At 37.3% G+C, this 22,448-nt stretch overlaps 2 protein-coding genes and 2 long non-coding RNA genes across 5 annotated transcripts; 2 read left to right on the top strand and 2 right to left on the bottom strand.

Moving 5' to 3' along the window:
- Window positions 1-214: 214 nt before the first annotated feature.
- Window positions 215-14,262, top strand: LOC118029322 (acetyl-CoA carboxylase 1). 2 transcript variants are annotated; one of them, XM_035033192.2, is made up of 31 exons: window positions 215-601; window positions 1,559-1,937; window positions 2,357-2,563; window positions 2,644-2,805; window positions 3,004-3,096; window positions 3,193-3,288; window positions 3,459-3,632; window positions 4,019-4,112; window positions 4,212-4,399; window positions 4,486-4,536; window positions 4,636-4,675; window positions 5,136-5,260; window positions 5,375-5,491; window positions 5,590-5,664; window positions 5,764-5,820; window positions 5,961-6,065; window positions 6,219-6,497; window positions 6,570-6,758; window positions 6,954-7,064; window positions 7,164-7,250; window positions 7,344-7,520; window positions 8,132-8,209; window positions 8,304-8,426; window positions 8,623-8,892; window positions 8,981-9,321; window positions 9,695-9,932; window positions 10,025-10,377; window positions 10,474-10,687; window positions 11,255-11,431; window positions 11,543-13,693; window positions 13,780-14,262. In XM_035033192.2, the coding sequence occupies exons 2-31, from the start codon at window positions 1,560-1,562 to the stop codon at window positions 13,834-13,836; spliced, it is 6,807 nt and encodes a 2,268-aa protein (XP_034889083.1). In that variant the 5' UTR covers window positions 215-601; window position 1,559; the 3' UTR covers window positions 13,837-14,262. The 2 variants fall into 2 exon arrangements, with proteins under 2 accessions (XP_034889083.1, XP_034889081.1); XM_035033190.2 differs by having other exon boundaries at window positions 216-880.
- On the bottom strand, window positions 9,470-12,320 carry LOC140955645 (uncharacterized). Its single transcript, XR_012169965.1, has 2 exons — window positions 12,181-12,320; window positions 9,470-11,853 (listed from the first exon to the last, which is right to left on the bottom strand). It is a non-coding gene; the product is annotated as an uncharacterized lncRNA (long non-coding RNA).
- A 3,388-nt stretch (window positions 14,263-17,650) lies between the features above and the next one.
- Window positions 17,651-22,126, bottom strand: LOC118029324 (sulfate transporter 1.3). The gene is made up of 13 exons (XM_035033195.2): window positions 21,794-22,126; window positions 21,648-21,696; window positions 21,341-21,551; window positions 21,031-21,205; window positions 20,844-20,909; window positions 20,636-20,749; window positions 20,375-20,491; window positions 20,114-20,240; window positions 19,422-19,708; window positions 19,149-19,339; window positions 18,544-18,629; window positions 18,362-18,438; window positions 17,651-18,155 (listed from the first exon to the last, which is right to left on the bottom strand). The coding sequence occupies exons 1-13, from the start codon at window positions 22,124-22,126 to the stop codon at window positions 18,012-18,014; spliced, it is 1,977 nt and encodes a 658-aa protein (XP_034889086.1). The 3' UTR covers window positions 17,651-18,011.
- Window positions 18,041-22,275, top strand: LOC140955646 (uncharacterized). The gene is made up of 2 exons (XR_012169966.1): window positions 18,041-18,179; window positions 21,785-22,275. It is a non-coding gene; the product is annotated as an uncharacterized lncRNA (long non-coding RNA).
- Window positions 22,276-22,448: the final 173 nt, after the last annotated feature.

Raw genomic sequence — 22,448 nt, forward strand, 5'->3', positions numbered from 1 at the left:
GTTTTGATGGTACGATTTTAAAAATAATTTTTTAAATATAAAAAAAATAATATTATTTTAATGTATTTTTAAATAAATTTTATTCTATGTATTACTGCCATCCACTTTGCGTAATAAAGATGGCAACCCATCAGAAAAGAAATTCTCATCCCATCCGAAGAGGACGTGTTTAGTTTTTTCTCTCTTTTCTTTTAGGTTAACCGATGCTAGAGATTGAAAGGGAGTGAGAGAAGTAAACAAAAAAAATACCCTACTTTCTTTCTCTTGTATTAAACGAGTGTTGTTAAAAACAGAAAAAAACAAAACCCTTTACTATGTATATAATAATCGGATTCAAGTAAAGATTGAGAGGCAAGATTGGTGAATATTTTAGATATTAATGACGTTGTAAGAATGGATCAGAAAGATATTAAGAAACTCAATGATCATTGAAAAGGAGGAGGAGGAGGAGGAGGAGGGGGTGGTAGATGTAACTAACATAAATAGAAGAGAAGGGATATGGTATAGTGAGGGGAAGGGCAGGTGCCGCGTGCCCAGTAGCATTAAAAAAAGCCGTTGGAACTTATGAAGGCCTACCTCTCCAACTCACACCTACCCTCCTGCAAGTTTCCCCTTCCCCTGTTAATCAATTAATAAACTCATGCTATTTATGTATATTTTTTCTTATCAAAACACAAACACAAACGTTGTATTTTCTTTTGATTTATTTCCAAGATTTGTCTGATGTCGCATAACTTAATATAAGATGACATTACATGTGCCGGGAATAGTAGCACAAAATCACATTCCTCTGTCGTGTCTCTCTCTCACTCCCCCCCATTCTCTCTCTGCTTTCGTTCTCTCATTTAAAGCTTGATTATTGAGTTTCATTTCATCCCAGGTTTGTTTCCGTTTTTGCTTACTTGGGTTACTTGTTTTTGGCTTGAAATGTCTACTTGGTGAGGTTTACTTGAAATACAATCATATCATGATCTCGTTCTATTTTGGTTTACAAGAAATGTCAACTTAGTGGGGTTTAATGGGTGGTTTTGTTTGATAAGTGAATTTAGGGGCTCTAATTATCTACTTTTTGTGGGTTTAATGAGGTTTTTTTTGTTAAGCATCTTTTGTTTGTCATCATTGCTTCTAAGATCTTGTATCCGTGAATGTGATGCTATGTACTATTAGGCTGTGTTTGGTTGCTTATAACTAGAATTCGAACATGATGAGAACTAGGCTCAGTTTTACTTGCTTAGACATGAACAGGTGTTCATGCCGACACAGAATGGATTCGAAGCATAGTCTTACTATAATTGGGCTGTTTAGTTCATGTGTTCATATTTATTTTCAAATTCACTATTTTTTTTTCTCTTCTGATTTGTCAACTGTTGCTCATTCAATTTGAAGAGAGCCTAGAGTGAATTAATGTTTGAAGAGATTATACTATCAAGAAAGTTTTAGCTCAATTAAAATTTAAAGCTTGTTCAAGAATTAAAATGAAGTGAATAAGAGCAACTTTCTGTGATCGGACTATCAATCAATTCCACGAGCTACCGGTAACGTCATTTCTTCTATGCAGCATGTCAGAATCACTAAGGAGACCGCCTATAACCTTGGGTGTGGGGCGTGGAAATGGGTACATAAATGGGGTAGCTTCAATAAGGAGCCCCGCTACAATGTCCCTAGTGGATCAATTCTGCCATGCCCTTGGAGGGAAGAAGCCAATCCATAGTATTTTAATTGCAAACAATGGAATGGCAGCTGTCAAGTTTATACGTAGCATTAGGACATGGGCTTATGAAACATTTGGTACTGATAAAGCTCTTCTGTTGGTGGCTATGGCTACTCCAGAAGACATGAGAATCAATGCAGAACATATTCGAATAGCTGATCAGTTTGTGGAAGTTCCTGGTGGGACAAACAATAATAACTATGCCAATGTACAGCTCATTGTAGAGGTGTGTACCCTGAACTCAATCCATTTTTGTGCATTCAAGTTATATTGTTGTTTTAGTTAAAAGTACAACAAAGCACATAAAGAAAACTGAATTGGCGCTTTTTAGCAGAAATAGTTTTGTTCACAAGAAGTCTGAAATTACCAAAGTCTGATTTTAATTGGATAAAAAAGGTGAGGTTGGTTAGTAAATGAATTGTACAGTAAGGGTGAGTAATGAGGCATGTGAAATAGAATCTCTTGAAGTCCCTCTTCTTGAAGTATCTCAGAACATCAAGAAGATTAATTGGCAACTATGGCGTGTGCTGTTATTCGCACTTAGCTATGGTTTGTTCTATCAAATTCTTGTTGGTTTTAATAAAGAAATATGAGTTCTCATTCCCTTGTGGTTCTTTTTCCCAAATTGTAATTTGTGCTTGCCAGATGGCAGAGATAACACATGTTGATGCGGTTTGGCCTGGTTGGGGTCATGCTTCTGAGAACCCTGAGCTTCCAGATGCTCTGGATGCAAAGGGGATTGTATTTCTTGGCCCCCCATCTACATCAATGGCAGCACTGGGAGATAAGATTGGCTCATCTTTGATTGCCCAAGCAGCAGATGTTCCTACCCTACCATGGAGTGGTTCTCATGTAATTATCTCTCGCAAGACATGCTGTGTTTTTTTTTCAGGGTCATTCCACATCTAAGATACTTCAATTCTGTCTTGCAGGTGAAAATTTCTTCAGAAAGTTGCTTGGTTATCATCCCAGATGAGATATATAGGGAGGCATGTGTATATACAACTGAGGAAGCAATTGCTAGCTGTCAAGTTGTCGGTTACCCTGCGATGATAAAGGCATCATGGGGTGGTGGTGGTAAAGGCATAAGAAAGGTATGCTTCACGCATGGCTGTATTGTGATTTCGGACAACCATTTACTTGTGGAATATTGCATTCTAACTTTCCGTGCGCCATTCATACTCCTCTATGGTTAGAAAGCAAGGCTGATCATATTACCTCTAGGTCTCTTGGAATGGACACTGACATGCATTATTTATATCGCCTACTGAACTAGCTCATATATTTTCTAGGTTCATAATGATGATGAAGTCAGAGCGTTATTCAAGCAAGTTCAGGGTGAAGTCCCAGGTTCCCCGATATTTATAATGAAGGTTGCTTCTCAGGTCAGATTATCTACTTCCTTCTAATTTGAACAAAGTCCTTTCATACTGTTATTAAAGGGATCTTATTCTGGTGAACAACTTTGAATTGTTTCTTAGAGTCGACATTTAGAAGTCCAGTTACTTTGTGATCAATATGGAAATGTAGCAGCTTTGCATAGCCGTGATTGCAGCATTCAGAGGCGGCACCAGAAAGTAAGTTCCTTTCTTAGAGCTAAGCTTAAATTTGGTTTAATAACAGTCTATTTGGTTTCTTATTTTTGTCTTCTTCATCATAATATACAATGTATCAGCCTTAGCATTGTGTCCAAGGAGCATGTCCTTGTAAGATCTGACATTCTTGCATGCTCATGTTTGTTAAATAGATAATTGAGGAGGGCCCAATTACTGTTGCACCACCGGATACAGTAAAAAAACTAGAACAGGCTGCGCGGAGGTTAGCGAAATGTGTGAATTATGTGGGAGCAGCCACTGTTGAGTATTTGTATAGCATGGACACTGGCGAATATTACTTCTTAGAGCTCAACCCTCGGTTACAGGTATGCTGACTTTTTAAGATGTAAGTTTAGCCTGGTGTTGTCCTCATTAACTGTCATTTTATGTAGTCATTTTACCTTTTTGTTGGTTCTTTCTGTTGCATTAAGATGTTTTAATCCAAGAATACATTTGAAGAGTATATGGAAGCATATTAGACTAGCAGGATTTTTTTCCTCTCTCTGGTTAAGTTATTTTAGGATTACAATGATCTTCTTGAAAGGACTTGCTTTCATGATGATAATAAACTTATAAGCATATTGGGTAGCAACTTCTTTCCTCATTTCCGTTAAGTTCTGATATAAGTCTCATCTTACGAGTGAAATGGCCTTCTAGTTTCACACTTCAAATGTTGGATTTTCTAAAGACCTTTAGACTAATTTCGATGTAGGTGGAGCACCCTGTCACTGAGTGGATTGCTGAAATAAATCTACCTGCAGCCCAGGTTGCAGTGGGGATGGGTATTCCTCTCTGGCAAATTTCGGGTATGACACTAATGGATCCACAATTTCACCGAGGCCTTTTTCCTTGGCCATTGAATATATGTTTTTTGGTATTGTTATTTATACTTCTCATTTAATTAGAGATAAGGCGATTTTATGGAATGGAATATGGTGGAGGTTATGATGCATGGAGGAAAACTTCATTGGTTGCCACCCCTTTTGATTTTGACAAGGCGGAGTCCATAAGGCCAAAAGGTCATTGTGTAGCTGTGCGTGTGACGAGTGAGGATCCGGATGATGGTTTTAAGCCAACAAGCGGAAAAGTACAGGTGAGCATCATGGGGTCCTGACCAGTCATACTTGAAGATCAACAATTTGTTATACACCCATATTGACTTACATGGCCTTGTAACAGGAACTAAGTTTTAAAAGCAAGCCAAATGTGTGGGCTTACTTCTCTGTTAAGGTAATTTTTATTGTCATTGTCTTTTGATTTTTCTCAAAATAATTCTGTTGACAGGACCTTGGTTTTCCTAACTTTAGTGATCTGAATTATCATCTGCAGTCTGGAGGAGGCATTCATGAATTCTCAGATTCTCAATTTGGTAAGCATCAGCTGTCAACTGAAAAAATTAAATAAAGTAGATGCAAGTTGATGAGTAGCTGCAATAAATTGTCTTATACAAGTTTAATTGTTTATTTTCTATACGATCAAATGAAATTAACTGGCTGTTGCAGGAGGTCTGATGTCTTATACTCCAACTTAGCCAAGATGATTTTTAGGTCTCTTTGAGCTTACATGTTGAAAACTGAAAGAAAGCAGTTTAAATTTCTTTTCAACTGCACAGAGTTGCTAATGGAAATTCTCTGGAAAACATTTTTGAGTTGAAATGTATGATTGTAAAATTTCTGGAGAAGTTGTAGATATTGGTAATCTTTACCTTGATTTGTATATCTTGTTATAACAGTGATTGATTATAATCCTCAACAGTGACTGTTTTCCGTCAATTTAGTCCACATTCTGTGTTGTGCAGTTCATTGAGTGTTTGCCAAACTTTTCCTCAGGACATGTTTTTGCATTTGGGGAATCTAGAGCTTTGGCTATAGCAAATATGGTCCTTGGACTTAAAGAAATTCAAATTCGTGGAGAAATCCGTACAAATGTTGATTACACAATTAATCTTTTACATGTAAACTCCTCACCTGCTCTTCATCCATTTCTGCTCACCGTCCCTTTCTTCACAGAATTTGATAAGAAAGTTGCTTCAGAAAAACAAACTGACATAGATTGAAATGCTATACAGGCTTCAGATTACAGAGACAATAAAATCCACACAGGTTGGTTGGACAGTAGAATTGCGATGCGTGTTAGAGCAGAGAGGCTCCCATGGTATCTCTCTGTTGTTGGAGGGTCTTTATATGTAAGTAGTAGCCCATTGATATGAAAACTGGAATCATAAAATCTTGCTTTCGCTATATTTGTATCTTGCATTTATGTTTCAAATTTTGTTTGCTTCAGAAAGCATGTGCTAGCAGCGCAGCTCTGGTTTCTGATTATATTGGTTATCTGGAAAAGGGGCAAATTCCCCCCAAGGTAAATTGATCAAGAATAACTATATTGGTACTCACTTTGTGTTTATTAATATTAACATATGCTGATCCTGTTTACAACATATGCCGATCATGTTTACAGCACATATCTCTTGTTAACTCTCAAGTTTCATTGAACATTGAAGGAAGCAAATACACGGTACATCTTATTGTTATATTGTTATACATTTTATACTACTCAAATGAAATAACTATTTTTTTTTTTCCTGTTAAGAATTTTTGAAGATTTTTGTCTCATGAGCTCTTATAACATGCATCATTCACATTTTGAAAAACTAGATTGACATGGTTAGAGAGGGGCCTGGTAGCTATAGATTGAGGATGAACGAATCACAGATTGAAGTAGAAATACATACTTTACGTGATGGAGGTCTATTGATGCAGGCAAGCATTCATTTTCACCCATAACATTTCGTTAATTATGGTCTTGTGGATATTGCACAGTTGCTTGTGTTATCAATACTCTCTATGGACAATTTTTTTTGTTAATATGTTTTTAACTTTTCAATGGCACCAATTGCTTGTATTTTGATACAGCTGGATGGGAACAGTCATGTGATATATGCAGAGGAAGAAGCAGCTGGAACTCGCCTCCTCATTGACGGAAGGACTTGCTTGTTACAGAATGATCATGATCCATCAAAGTTAGTGGCAGAGACACCATGCAAGTTGCTGAGGTATTTGGTTTCGGATGGTAGTCATGTTGATGCAGACATGCCATATGCTGAGGTTGAAGTTATGAAGATGTGCATGCCTCTTCTTTCACCTGCTTCTGGAGTTATTCAGTTCAAAATGTCTGAAGGTCAAGCAATGCAGGTAAATAATGTTCCCCTTTGGAAATATATTTGCCTAGTTTATTACAAGGTTAAGAAAAGCGTTTTCTTGTAGGCTGGTGAGCTTATAGCAAGGCTTGATCTTGATGATCCATCAGCTGTACGAAAAGCTGAGCCTTTTCATGGGAGCTTTCCAGTTCTGGGCCCTCCAACTGCAATTTCTGGAAAAGTTCATCAGAGATGTGCTGCAAGTCTTAATGCAGCCCGGATGATTCTTGCTGGTTATGATCATAATATTGATGATGTAAGTATTCTTTTTTACTATATAGCAATTTCAATTTGGAGTTTAAACCTAATTGTGAATCATCAGTCTCTCTCATCTTTATTTGTGTTGCATTTACGCTATCAATTCATAAACTTGTAATGCCATATGTTTGCAAACATGTTTACATTAAATCCTATTACTTACGAGTTCATGTTTCAACAACAACAATGATAGGTGGTGCAAAACTTGCTTGTTTGTCTTGATAGTCCGGAACTCCCTTTCCTCCAATGGCAAGAGTGCTTGGCTGTTCTCGCAACCCGCCTTCCCAAAGATCTTAGAACTGCGGTGAATATTTATCATGTGGCTTTGATCTCTGATATCATGCTCATCATTTTGTCTAGACTTGCACTAGTATCTGATTTTGTGTTGGTTTAATTTTTTCAGTTGGAAGCAAAATTCAGAGAGTTTGAGGGAATTTCAAGCTCCTTGAACATTGATTTCCCTGCTAAATCATTGAAGGGCGTGCTTGAGGTGATTTCCTTTTCTAGGCTCCTTGTTTTGAAACCCTTTTTGCTCCTCCTTTGATGTGCTCAATATACTTGGAACGCATACATATTTCTGCAGGTCCATTTATCCTCTTGTCCAGAAAAAGAAAAGGGAGCTCATGAAAGGCTCGTTGAACCTTTGATGAGTCTTGTGAAGTCTTATGAAGGTGGAAGAGAGAGTCATGCCCGTGTTATTGTTCAGTCACTTTTTGAAGAGTATTTATCTGTTGAAGAGTTATTCAGTGATAACATCCAGGTTAGTGAGGTCAAATGAAACACGAGTCTTTCTATGGAACTGGTTCTTATAAGTTGAGAATCTTGTTCTGATTACTTGGGATTGGTAATATCAATGTTATATATAGCATCGTGATTCCTGAATACGCATCATGGCTTCAATTAGAGTACAAGATTGATCTTTAATTTGTTTGGTTCCAAGCTCTAAGTCATGTCTTTCCTCTTTTCTTTAATCATTTGAGTCAGTCTTATTTTACTTTGTTTTTTCTGTATTGTTCTGTTCTTCCATTCTCTTTGTTTTTCTTCCCATTATCCTTTTAAAGTCATCAATGTCTATGTTCTTGTTAATAACTGTATGAACATATCTTGTTGTTCTTGCCTGCTAATTCTTTTGTTGTCTGCATAAACCTGGTTTAAATTCATAAGGCACAACAGTTGGATTTATGTCACTGAACTTTAAGTGGACTCAAGGCTTGGTCCCCACTCCCTTACCTTAGGTTACATTTTAGTAATTTTTTTGCACGCAAGCAAAAATTATCTGGAACATGGTGGGTGACTCCACAATAAATTTTCTTTAATTTATTATTATCTTTTAGGTCATTTATTGTTTTTTCTATTTGTATCTTTCTTCAGGCTGATGTGATTGAACGTCTTCGACTTCAATATAAGAAAGATTTACTGAAGGTTGTGGACATTGTACTTTCTCATCAGGTATCACATTTATGATGCACTCAGATGGATTGCCTCTCGTCTCTTTTTTTCTATGAAAATAACTTCAACTGAATCTTCCTAAATGGGCTTGCAGGGTGTCAGAAGTAAAAATAAGCTAATACTACGCCTCATGGAACAACTTGTTTATCCCAGTCCTGCTGCATATAGGGACAAACTAATCCGCTTCTCTCAACTCAACCATACAAATTATTCTGAGGTATATATATATAAAATCTCTCTTGTTTTTATTTGTTATCAGTTTAATTTTTGAAAATCAGTCCTAACTTTTCTGCAAGAAGAGGATTTTTTTTTTTGAGTTATTTCCTCCTTGTGTCATTTACTAATAGTCATTTGCTATTTTCAGTTCTCATAGTAAGAACATTATCAATATTTAATACATTTTGTATATGCAGCTTGCGCTAAAGGCTAGTCAACTGCTAGAACATACCAAACTGAGTGAACTTCGTTCTACCATTGCAAGAAGCCTTTCTGAATTGGAGATGTTTACAGAGGATGGTGAAAATATGGATACTCCCAAGAGGAAAAGTGCCATTAATGAACGAATGGAGGATCTTGTTAGTGCTCCTTTAGCCGTTGAGGATGCCCTTGTGGGTTTGTTTGATCATAGTGACCACACCCTTCAAAGGCGAGTGGTGGAAACTTATGTCCGTAGACTATACCAGGTGCCATATTACAAACTTCTACAACTTTCTGCTTGTTATACTTCTGAGTGACCATTTCTGAAATTAACATTCTTTTACCTGCCATCAGCCCTATCTTGTGAAGGGGAGTGTCAGGATGCAGTGGCACAGATCTGGTCTTATTGCTTCATGGGAGTTCTTGGAAGAACACATTGAGAGAAAGAATGGCTTTGAAGATCAAATGCCAGATAAACCACTAGTAGAAAAGCACCGTGAGCAAAAATGGGGAGCTATGGTTATTATTAAATCTCTTCAATTTTTGCCAGCTATCATTAGTGCCGCATTACTGGAGACAGCCCATGATCCTCATGAAGTAGTTTTAAATGGATCTGTAGAACCAACTGGCTTTGGTAATATGATGCACATTGCTTTGGTGGGCATCAACAATCCGATGAGTCTACTCCAGGATAGGTATACTGGTTGTTTTGATTTTTCCCTGCTACAGTTTTTCATAATGTGATGCATACTGCATTGGTAGCAGTTTGTTATACATCCTTTAATAGTACACATTCCATGTAGGATCTAAATGCTAGTTCCACTTCGAAAAACATTCAAAAACTTATTAAATCCTGGCAGGTTTGATTTAAATTCATGTATAGCATCAATGCTTGCAAGTCCTATTTTGTGAACAAAGCAGTTACTAAGTTACTACAATACATGAAAGGAAAACTAAAAGAACACACACACATGTGCGAGGAACAATTTTCTTCTAGTTATTATCCTAGGGAGTAGATACTTTGTTTATCCTAGCTCCTTATTGGCACTGCTCCCTGACTCTTTGCAGTGGTGATGAAGACCAGGCTCAGGAGAGAATAAAAAAATTAGCCAAAATACTTAAGGAGCAAGAGGTGAGCTCCAGTTTACACAGTGCAGGTGTTCGTGTTATTAGTTGCATCATACAGAGAGATGAAGGGCGAGCTCCTATGAGGCATTCCTTTCACTGGTCAGTGGAAAAGCTATATTATGCAGAAGAGCCTCTGCTGCGTCACCTAGAACCTCCGCTATCCATCTACCTTGAATTGGTTTGTTTGTAGACCCTTTGTTTTAATTAAAGAAAGAAGAGATCAATTCACATCCTTTGATCTGAATTTTATCATGATCTGTTTATATCCAGGACAAGCTTAAAGGCTATGAAGATATACATTATACTCTATCCCGTGACCGGCAATGGCATTTGTACACTGTTGTAGACAAGCCTGGGCCAATCCGGAGAATGTTCCTTAGAACACTTGTAAGACAGCCAACAATGAATGAAGGGTTTACTGCATATCAAGGGCTGGGAATAGAAACAACTGGTACCCAATGGACTGTTTCTTTTACTTCAAGGAGCATTTTAAGGTCTTTGGTGAATGCACTGGAGGAATTGGAGCTTAATGCGCATAATGCTACTGTCAAACCTGACCATGCTCATATGTACCTTTGTATCTTACGTGAGCAACAAATAGATGATCTTGTGCCATACCCAAAGTAATTATTGTCTGAACTCTTGTTAAGTTTATGTTCTATTTCAATAAGTTATTAAACTTTTTGCACGGGTTCTCATGTTTGAGATATTGTCACCAGGAAACTTGACATAGATGCTGAGCAAGAAGAAGTGGCAGTAGAGGCAATCTTGGAAGGATTGGCTAGGGAAATCCATGCAGCTGTTGGTGTGAGAATGCATAGATTGGGTGCTTGTGAGTGGGAAGTGAAGCTCTGGATGGCGTCATCTGGACAGGCAAATGGTGCATGGAGGATTGTCGTCACAAATGTGACTGGTCACACCTGTGCTGTGCATGTAAGTATATATACCATTTGGCAAGTGTTCTGAAGAGGGCCTTTCTTTTCAGGACATGCATTTCGAAGGAGAAAACCCTTGGTTAATTTCATATTAGGGGTGACCATTTGTTCATTTGGGTCAGTTATGACCCCCCCAAAAAAAAAACACAATGAAACTGAATTTGCAAAAGCTGGAATATTCAAATGGGACCTGACCGAGCCAGCTGAAAACTGACTAGTTTCAGGTTGGTTTGATTCGGTTATTGTTTATCTCAAACCTCAAATAGCCATTTTTAAAGGGTAATTATGGATAGGGCATTTTTCTAAAATACTCAATTGGCCCATACCAGGGACGATAACCAGGGTTTTGGTTGCTGACCCTAATCGACCCTGGCTTAAATTTAAATTTCATAGAACTTCAGGAAAAACTGAACTGAACCGTCATGTATTAGAAAATTTCATCCAAACCTACCCAAGATACTTGTGAGGATGGCTCATTCTCCAACTTGCTCCTGTAATTCTTTTCAGTCATTTATATAATTTTCTTTTATCTGAAAAAATAACTATCTGGTGATATGACTTTCAGTTATACCGGGAACTTGAACATACCAGCAAGCAGAAAGTGGTCTACCATTCAATCTCTGTGCATGGTCCTCTGCATCTTGTACCAGTAAATGCACACTATCAACCTTTGGGATCACTTGATCGAAAACGTCTGTTGGCAAGGAGAAGCAGCACCACTTACTGCTATGATTTTCCATTGGTGAGTCCTGCATTGTGTGCTTGAAAACAACTGAAGTTACTTATTTTCTTTAAGCTAAAAAGTAAAAAGACAAGTCAAATTATGTTGCTGACATATATCTTTTGCGCTCAGGCTTTTGAGACAGTCTTGGAACAAATATGGGCATCCCAATTTTCAGGTATGAAAAAACCCAAGGATAAAGTTATAAAGGTGACAGAGCTCGTATTTGCTAATGAAAAAGGTAGCTGGGGTACACCTCTTGTTTCCTTGGAGCGTCCAGCTGGGCTAAATGATTTTGGCATGGTAGCTTGGTGCATGGAAATACTAACTCCTGAGTTCCCTTTGGGAAGGACAATTTTGGTAGTAGCAAATGACGTGACCTTCAAAGCAGGGTCTTTTGGCCAAAGAGAGGATGCATTCTTTCTTGCAGTGACTGATCTTGCCTGCAATAAGAAAATTCCATTGATTTATTTGGCAGCGAACTCAGGTGCCCGTATTGGGGCTGCTGATGAAGTCAAATCCTGCTTTAAAGTTGGTTGGTCAGATGAATTTTTCCCCGATCGTGGCTTTCAGTATGTATATTTAAGTCCTGAGGATCATGCTCGGATTGGATCATCAGTGATAGCACATGAATTGAAGCTGGAGAATGGAGAAACAAGATGGGTGATAGAAGCCATTGTTGGGAAGGAGGATGGCCTGGGGGTAGAGAATTTATCTGGAAGTGGGGCCATTGCTAGTGCTTATTCTAGAGCATACAATGAAACCTTTACCTTGACTTATGTGACTGGCAGAACTGTAGGAATTGGTGCTTATCTCACTCGGCTTGGAATGCGGTGCATACAGAGGCTTGATCAGCCCATTATTTTAACCGGTTTTTCTGCTTTAAACAAACTTCTTGGTCGCGAGGTATACAGCTCACACATGCAACTTGGTGGACCAAAAATTATGGCAACCAACGGGGTAGTTCATCTAACTGTCTCAGATGATCTTGAAGGGGTATCAGCTATCTTGAAGTGGCTAAGCTGTATTCCTCCTTGTGTGGGTGGTGCGCTTCCCATTTCAAGTCCATCAGATTCTCCAGAAAGACCTGTGGAGTACTTCCCAGAAAACTCATGTGATCCACGGGCTGCTATTTGTGGTATTTTTGATGGCAATGGGAAGTGGCTGGGTGGTATTTTTGACAAGGATAGCTTTGTTGAGACATTGGAAGGCTGGGCAAGGACAGTTGTGACTGGACGAGCAAAGCTTGGAGGAATCCCTGTTGGAATAGTAGCTGTTGAGACACAGACAGTTATGAAAGTGATCCCTGCTGACCCAGGACAGCTTGATTCCCATGAGAGGGTTGTTCCTCAGGCTGGGCAAGTATGGTTTCCAGATTCTGCAACCAAAACAGCTCAAGCAATATTTGATTTCAATAGAGAAGGGCTACCGCTTTTCATTTTAGCCAACTGGAGAGGTTTTTCTGGTGGGCAGAGAGACCTCTTTGAAGGTATCCTCCAGGCAGGCGCAACCATAGTTGAGAACCTTAGAACATACAAACAACCTGTTTTTGTGTACATTCCTATGATGGGTGAGCTTCGTGGTGGGGCATGGGCTGTTCTGGATAGCAAGATCAATTCAGATCACATTGAAATGTATGCAGATCGAACAGCTAAAGGTAATGTCCTTGAGCCAGAAGGAATGATCGAGATCAAATTCAGGACAAAGGATCTGCTTGAGTGCATGGGTAGGCTTGATCAACAGCTGATCAATTTGAAGGCAAAACTTCAGGAAACCAGGAGCAGTGCACCATATGGAACGGTTGATTCTCTCCAGCAGCAGATAAAAACTCGTGAAAAGCAGCTTTTGCCGGTCTACACTCAGGTAGCCACCAAATTCGCCGAGCTTCATGATTCTTCTCTAAGAATGGAGGCAAAGGGTGTTATAAGAGAAGTTGTGGACTGGGCTAGATCACGCCTGTTTTTCTGCAGAAGGTTATGTAGGAGAATCGCTGAGTGTTCGCTGATCAAGGATGTGATAGATGCAGCAGGTGAGCAACTGTTACATAAATCTGCAATGGACATGATCAAAACATGGTTCTTGAATTCGGATATTGCAAGAGGGAGAGAAGATGCTTGGATGGATGATGAAGCATTCTTTGCATGGAAGGATGATTCAGGAAATTATGAAGCAAAGCTACAGGAGTTGCGGGCCCACAAGGTATTGCTCCAGTTAACAAGCATTGGTGAGTCTCAGTCAGATTTGAAAGCTCTACCACAAGGTCTTGCTGCCCTTCTAAGCAAGGTAAAATCATCATACATTCTTTGCTTTGCATCAGTATTATTTTTGCGGTCCAGTCCAGAGGTGATGCTTTGTTATATATAATGCAGGTGGAGCCATCAAGCAGAGAACGATTGGTTGATGAACTTCGTAAGGTGCTTAGTTGAGTGGCAAAGATGGTCCCTTGCCCACAATTTGGTAATTCTTACGCTGTACCATCTACAACTGCGACAAGGAACGCATAAGTGGATGCGTTTTGAACACCTCTCTTGCCTTTCCCAGCCCCTGGGATCTACAAGCTACTTGTGCTGATGTAATTTTACCAGCTAAGATGATCATGGCTGTAATGGAGGCAATCAATCAGTCTCGGGAGTAGATCTATAGCTTTCATATAGTTGTAAATTTTGCCAGTCTTCAGTCCACTAGGGAAATAAATTCCTCCATTGAAAGGGAGGTTGGCCAGGAGTACTTGAAGCCATTACCCAATGCGTTGATTCGTCCTTTGAATATTATTGATTGTTTTTGTAATAATAATGTTTTAGATGCATTTGATTGTTCCATTCTCATTTAATGAATCAAAATCATTAATTCCATCGTGTTCGTGTTCCGTAACCCCTCTGTTTCTGTCATTTCTGTTAACAGCTGCAGCGGTTTGCCGGCCAAAGACGGCGACCAGTATGCCACCTGCCACGCCTTTACCCCTTTTTTCCTCCGGGATCTCCAGCCATTAACATTGACGTTAAGAAAACAAAAAAAAAAAAAACTAAACACGACCATCTTTTACCGTGGCGTTTCTATTCATCCTTTCACAGTTTTTTTTTTTTTTAGTTTAACGTGGGTGTCCGGGCCAGCTTGCGTGCACCTCGACTAATCCCACGAGTCCTGAAGTTAACGACCATGTAAGCTTCCAGTGGCCATCATATAAGCAACCTAGAACTTAAACCTGAGACCATAAAAAAAGCAAACCTCATACTTTCACAGTTTTTTATTCACAAGCGTTGTGCACTTATACTTGCGCTTGATTTCCTTCTTGGATCTCTCAATTTCGTTTTATCTTCAAGCAATTTGGTCTTTAAAGTTCTTTTGTTTCTTTCTAGGTTTTTTCATTCTCTTCAGATTTCTTTTTCTTACATGTGCCCGAAGTATTTTCCATGCTTACTATTTATAAGGCATATAAATCTACATTTTAATACATAAATTTTATTTTTTTGTCTTAATTTGGTCCCTTTCATTTTAAATTTTCTATTCGGTCATAAACTTCATTTGGTTTACATTTCAATCCCTTTGTCTTAAGAGAGAGGAGAGAAAGTCTTTAAAATATCTTGGGCAAATATGAAGCTCTCGGTTGGCTAGTTTCCGGCCACCAATAACTTTAATTTTAAAGCCGATAAATTTATCTTCAAAAAAAAAAACTTAATGGATATGATTTCCACTTTAAATAATAGCAGAAAAAGCAAATAATAGCTCAAAGAATTTTTTTTTTATTTGATTTTGGATATTTAAGCCTATTGCAATGTGGCTCATTGTTACAGATGTGGTTATAGAGATTTATGAAATATTTACGCATCTTTTTAGGTGAAAAAAGCATGAAATCTAGGTTTTTTCAGTCAAAAACATGGATCGAAATTTTTCGATCACTGAAGACACCTCTAATGATTGGAAAACATGACAAGTCATGTGATTAACACATTGTCTACTAAATTAAAAAAAAAAAAAAAATCAAACAGGTATACAACTTGTCGTTGCATCATTATGGAAAAAAAATAGATACGAGGTGAGTGGGTTGGGTTTGAAATGTAAAATAGGTTTTGAGTGGGTCTTTACTATTGACAAGTAAAATAGGTTTTGAAATGAGAGATGCATGGTGTTTTGAGAGAAATCAAATATTTTTAGTGGTGGTGCGTCTTTGGAAGAGTGGTCAAAGGGAAGGTTTTAGGGTTTGAAGAAATATATGATGAATATAGCCGGGCATGGGTTAATTTCAATTGGGATAAGCCCGATTCAATTAAATGTTGAGAAATCTTTAATATGAACGAAGAATGCTAATTTTAACCAAAATTCTTCCTTGAACTCACTTTTCTTTTTTAAAAATCTTATTTCTCCTTCAATTTAAATCATGGGCTCATTGTCCTCATGCATACTCTTATTATTATTAAGTATATAATTCAAAATCTAATAAAACTTGAAAAGATATAGCTATAACATTTTCGATCTTGTTTAAGGTTTGGATTACCGATCGGAAGGCTGAGCCAAATTTAATTGCAGTAAATTCAAAATAATATTATTTAAATTAAAAAAAAAATTAAAATGATATTATTTTTATTTTTTAAAAAAAAATTAATTCTTACTCAAATTTTGACTAAATTAACACACAAATTTATTTAGTCAATTTTCACAAAAATGCTCTATCCAAACTAAATATTGGATTAGCAAATTACTAAATAGACCAAGTGGTGCACTAAAAAAAAGTTGGATCCAGAGAATTGTTATCCACTAACTCCACTTGCTACCTCTACTCGGGTGAGAATCTCAATCTCAAAAATAAAAATTATGTATAATAATAATAATAATAATAATAATTTTAAAATTATTATTATTATTGTTGTTATTATAAAAAAGATAAACCATGCTATCATGGTTGTGGTTATAATATTGGAATCCTTTCCCACATCATATGAAAAAAAAAAAAAAAAAAAGTCTGAATGAATGTGGCCCTGGCTCCCGTCCATTTTCATGCAAACCAAAAGAATAATAATAATGAAAAAAAAAAAAAAACCCGTAGTGATTGCTTACCTAATTCAAAAGCCTGCTCTTTGGAAGGTTAGTGGTTTCATGTCAATTCATCTCTTACCCCACCCCTACAAAATTTTATGCGGTTATAATATGCAACCTAAAATAATATGATGAAAATTATTTTTTAAAATATTTTTATTTTAAAATATATTTTTGATATTAGTACATGAAAATAATTTTAAAATATAAAAAATAATTAATTTAAAACTTAAAAATTCAAAGATTCTAAAAAATGCGAATTGTTCGGAAATTTTTTGAACAAGAAGAAATTTTTTTTATTCCGAGTAAAAAATGTTACGCATTGGTTTAATAAAACAAGTGGAGGATTAAAGGTGTTACTATACATTAAAATAAATTGTTCGGAATAATTGAAGATTAAGTCCAAAGTTAAGAAACATTCTAATTCGGGCCTTTACCTCAAAGCAAAAATATGGACTAATTAAGATCTAATTTGATATTACAAAAATAGATTTTTTAGCTTGGGTCTTCCAAATCTTCTTGTTCTATTTTTTTTTTTTATAAAATAGGATGATGATATTTTTTATTAACTTGAGTTAATTCATAAAACATGAAATGATAATGATCATGTACGAAGTTTAATAACTTGTTTTTTTAAATATTTTTATTAAATTATATAACAATAAAAGATATATGTATAGGAAAACCACCAAATAAGATTTTAAAAAATAACTAAAATAACAAAGTTTTGACCAAAAGTAAATTTTAAAAAAAACTAAAGGACTATAATTATATCAAATGAAAAGTAGGAGGATTAAAGCTAACTTTTCTACATTAAATTGGAAATGGCCACTTAATTTCCCTATGTTTTTCACTTTGATTCTCCAAATTTTAATCTTGTTATTTTTCAACAAATTAAAAACAACTAGCTATCAATTTGGCCATATAAAATTTCAATCTCAAAAAAAGACGAAAAAAATCACTATTAAAATCTTTCTCTTGTAGTATTTTCTATAATAATCCACCAATTCTATACGTGCTTATTTTCTTCTGTTGTTGGTAACAATTATATACCTCCCTCGGCTTCACTAACTTAATCGCAACAATTAGCATGCCGATTTTTTTTTTTTTTCCCTCTTTGTTTTACGTACACTTTTGTTGGCTTGAGCATCACAACCCAGAAGCTTTTTTTCCAACATGTAACAGAGATAAATAGAGGGGCGCAAGGAATTGAAGAGCAAAATTAAAGAGATTTATAGGATATAGATACATGAAAACAGGGGGGGAAATGGAAAGAAAAGAAAAGAAAAGAAAAGAGAGAACAGATCCTTGTCATGCTCTCACCCCATTTTCTTCTCCTTTTTGCCTCCCTCCTTGAATCTTATCCCTTATTTGGAGAGCATATCATAATGCGCCTTTCCTGCTTTATGGTGATTGGGGGAGAAGGTAGCGCGCAGTCACTGACGACACCCCACTAGACAAACCACCCTTATAATGGCCCACAACATTAGCTCCCTCCCTCCCTCCCATTCTAATGCCACACCGTAGGCTGTGAAATCAATCCCATTTTCTCAGGCAGCAAAACCTCATCTCAAACTTCTTCCACCAATTTTGGAGAACATGCTGCCACAGCATTAGCAACCGTAAGGAAGATCTTGTCCTCTCCAATCAGCTGCGCAAAATCAGAGGCGTGGAGCTTATCAATCACGACTGGGCCAGGATTTGCTAGGATAAGCTGCAAGAACACAAGGAGCTTCTGGTAAGGCAATTTTCGTAATATCAGAGCGAGCACACACATATATATGCATTATCGTAAATGGCATGTGTTTGTGTGGTGTTGCTTGAGATTTATATGATGCTGTAATGTAGCAGCTGTAAGTAAGTTAGGGTTAGATTTCATAGCATACTAGCTAGGTGGCAGTATTGATGAACGGGAGTTACCTGAATCTCTCTTTTCTGGAGACTTCTGTATAACTCTTCCAAGGCATGGATGCCACTGGTGTCGATGTCGGTGACGGCTGCACCAAAAGCAAAATAAGGATCATAAACGAGTTTTGAAACACCATTGTAGTAAGTAAGCTTGTAGAGAATAATGAAGATCCAGTTGAGAGTAGCCTGATTACGTGACATCTCCACTATCAAAAACTGGATTTTTGGTTGGCTGGATTTGTTTACCAACTCTTCCTCATCTATCAACCATCTCAATATCCTGCAAGAAAATTTTGTTTTTTAGCCTCACCAAAAGCTACTGGAAACATCAACATTTTGCGAAACTCTAAATTATAAAATCACATGCAGTTATTTCTTAAGCTTCTTTTACGTATCGATCGGTCCTTGTGAACACTGCTACCATAGGGCTTCAAACACAAATTTCACAAGTTTAAAGCTTCAAAACCTCCCGCAAGCCAGGAAAAAAGTTGGACTATACTGTAACGTTACTGACTTTATTCATCATAATTACTCAACGAGAAAATAAATATTGCCCTATAGTTCCAACTTTATTCATATATATAGCCTTTCCAAATCAAAACAAGTCTTACGCATGCTACAGCAGTGTTCTTTCATTAGTTAAAGCCAAAACCTCAAAGCGAAAGATCCTTTATTAGAAGCATGAGATAAGAAAAAAGAACCGCCTATAGTTGAAGCTGTAGATTGTCTTTCTCCACCAAAACAATATAGAATATCACATGAATTGCATAGCTGAAAGGCCAAAAAACAATGGTTTTACCTTTCTTTAATGTAATTGGAGTTAGAAAAGTAGATTGCAGAATCAACTCTCACAATCAAAACACCAGGAACCTTAGTTGCTTCAGGATATTGAAGAATGTTTCTGTATACAGCTGTCCTGGGTAATTTTCCCAGAATTGCAGTTCGGGGCCTGGTAACTTGTAAGAGAAGTTTGAAAAAGGATATCGACACCTTCCATGACACAATTAAAACACAATTTAATCAATCCTGACAGTCACATGGGGATCTAACCAGTGGGTGTCGTGATTCTTACCGCAATCAAGAGGCCAATCTCAACAGAGGCAAAAACAACACCAAAGAATGCTCCCATGCAAGCAACAAAATCAAATTTATCAATCTTCCATATCAAATATGCTGCATCAAAATCAACTAGGCCGATCACAGCTGATATAATGATGGCCGAGAGTACAGCATTTGGGGTGTACTTGAAAAGAGGTGTGATAAATTGCAAGGTCAAAAATACAACAATCGACATAACAATGTTGGAGACAGCAGTTTGGCAGCCAGACATGAAGTTCACAGCTGATCGAGAAAATGAACCTTCAAGCAAGAAAAAAAAAATAAAATCAAATCAAATGACTATTAAGAATTTCAATAATCACATGAACCCCCCTCCCTGTGTTTGCCCTAAATCCCAAGGAGTTTCCAAGACAAAACTCAGCCCAAAGGAAAGATAAAAACCATCCAGTAGTGAAGCATTTGCTTGGGATCATTCTATGCATCTATTCTAACTCGGGCTTCAAAGACTGTAAGTAGCTGTATGATTGGAAAGTTTAGTTTACTTTTTCATTAAGTGATTGGATTTATGGCTTCTCGATCGAAAGATGAAATTCCTACAGTTGATTTTTGCCTCACATGATTAAGCATCCACAGCAGGTGACTCACTTTGTTATAATTATTAAAATGTAAGATACTACAAAATATTCATAGGAGCGTCCGTCTCACCTGTTGCCACATAGCAAGAAGTCATTGAACCAACAATATTCATAGTTCCTAGTGCCACCATTTCCTTGTTTCCATCCAGCTGATAGTCCTTCATGGCGGCAAATGTTCTTCCAATTGCTATGGCTTCCTGAAAATCCCGTTCAAAGATAAAATTAAGGAATAAGAACTCTGTTAGTTGATTGGTGACCAAACAAAACGTCCCTCAAATATTCATAGGTGTTTAAGAGGACAAATAGGCGATGGTTTGCAAAGCTGTCTCACCGTCAAAGCAATCATCGCAGCCACAATACCAATCCTAACACCTTTTAGCAAATGGTCACCACTGAAATATATTTGATTCACCGAGGGCGGATTTATTCCTTTCTCTATGTGTTTCACCTTCAGAAATCAGAACCATTAACATTAATTCCATAGCTATTGCAGCTATCACTACTTCTGATGTTCCAACCATAATTAGATTCATTTCTTTTAATAATAGAAGTAATCACAATATATATAAAGAAAAGAATAAGAAATGCTTACAATTTGAACTCCGTCCTTATCTGCCCGGGTTATAAACACAAAAAAAGTTGACAGAATAACAGATATCAACGGGCCAACTGCTGGCACCCAGAATAATTTCTTGTTCTTCTTTCCCTGTTGCTCAAATAACGGTGAGATTCAGAGAAACTTTGCAAGAAGGTAATACATCACATAAGCATTAGTATAATTAGATTTTGATGAGACTTACAATGTACTTGGCAAAAAGGAGGAAAGATAAGAGGCTCACACCGATAACAATAGTTTGCCAGTTCCACTGCAAAATATTTGTTGTACACAAATTAGTGACCGCAGATATGACAGCTTGTTTATTACATTTTAATGGTAAGAATAAGCCAAAACTACAAGTCAAGGAGAGCGAGGCAGAGAGAACTTACTCCATGATTAGCTGAGGCAAATACTGAGTGCATTACAGAAACAACATCAGTTTTCTTAGTAAATTTTTTTATTCCAAGAAAACCCTTAAGCTGTTGGAGGGCAATTGTGATGGCAGCTCCACCCATGAAACCAACAATAGCAGCATGGGATAGAAAGTCGATTAGGAACCCCAACCTGATAAATTGGCCCAAACCGGCATGATGTTACCGGAAAGAAGTGATATATAGAGAAAAACTGAAATATGAACATGATGAATATGGATACCTACAAAAAGAAACACTGCATGTTTAATTTCCTTTTCACATTTACCTCAAAAACCCAAGGGTTACTTGGGTGATTCCGGCAAAAAATGTAGCTGTAAATGCCAGCCGCCGGTATTCTGCTGCATTGGCTACAGGATCAGCAATTTCACTCTGAAGCAGAGTCCCCAACAAGAGAGACACCACTGCCACTGGTCCTATTGCAATGTCTCTTGAACTACCCATGAAGGCGTATATCAAGGGTGGAACAAAGCTGGTGTCTGAAAAATATTTCAAACAGAAACAACAGAAATCACTCCATCAAATTCAAGAACGAGCCAAAGGCAGCAAGATGTGCATGAATAAGGGAAACTTACACAATCCATACTGAGGATCCAAATTTGCAAGCTTTGCATACCCAATATCCTATTTTTATTCCAAAATGTAAACTATTAGAAACAGTGCAAAGTGGTGAATACGTAATATTTCTGTTTCTCATGCATCTTCTAAGCAGATAATCTACCTGGGGAATGCAAAGACTAGCGATTGTCAGCCCAGCAATGAGGTCACCTCTAAATTTTGCAAAACTGTAACTTCTTCCCCATTCAAGAATAGGGAAGATAGCTTGGAGGCCTAGGATGAACTTTTTAGATCTTGGTTGGTCCTTGAAGGAACGTAGAGGATCATCTGCAAAGAATGTCTCTTTCACAGTGGCTTTGAACTCCTTGAAGAGGTTTTGCTTAGGGGGGAGTCCAACCTTGTGAACATAAGGCGCGTCTTGAGGATGACGGTGAGAGGATGACAGGCTCCTTATATCCATATCGTACTCTTCAGTTGAATGAACAGCGGAAGACATAGACAGTTAACTTACCTGTAATGCAGGAAAGTTTATAAGATAATCATCATCATAAAGAGGGCGATGCTGATCTTAACTTTGCATAAAGAATATGAAGCAAATGCTTGAACTACTGAATCAAGCCAAGGTAAATGTTGCTTTCCAGTCTTTCCATTGATGTGTTCTATATATATATTAACATGTAAAATAAGCCCGTGCAAGTACAAGCTCTGAAATTTACGAACAGAACATCATGCATTTTCAGTATAGTCTTCCAAAGAAAAGCTTAGCATAAACCAACAAAGTGAAACTGTAGTCAGTGGACAATAGTCAAGAAGTTGAA

The sequence above is a fragment of the Populus alba genome, chromosome 5 (genome assembly GCF_005239225.2).
Source record: "Populus alba chromosome 5, ASM523922v2, whole genome shotgun sequence".
Classification (NCBI taxonomy): Eukaryota; Viridiplantae; Streptophyta; class Magnoliopsida; order Malpighiales; family Salicaceae; genus Populus; species Populus alba.

Coding starts and splice junctions, on each gene's coding strand:
- LOC118029322 (XM_035033192.2), top strand. CDS start 1,560: ATGTCAGAATCACTAAGGAGACCGCCTATAACCTTGGGTGTGGGGCGT. Junction 1,938..2,356: donor ATGTACAGCTCATTGTAGAG/GTGTGTACCCTG, acceptor TGTGCTTGCCAG/ATGGCAGAGATAACACATGT. Junction 6,066..6,218: donor ATGGAGGTCTATTGATGCAG/GCAAGCATTCAT, acceptor ATTTTGATACAG/CTGGATGGGAACAGTCATGT.
- LOC118029324 (XM_035033195.2), bottom strand. CDS start 22,126: ATGTCTTCCGCTGTTCATTCAACTGAAGAGTACGATATGGATATAAGG. Junction 20,750..20,843: donor TCCTTTTTGCCAAGTACATT/GTAAGTCTCATC, acceptor TTTGAGCAACAG/GGAAAGAAGAACAAGAAATT. Junction 20,492..20,635: donor ATAAGGACGGAGTTCAAATT/GTAAGCATTTCT, acceptor TGATTTCTGAAG/GTGAAACACATAGAGAAAGG.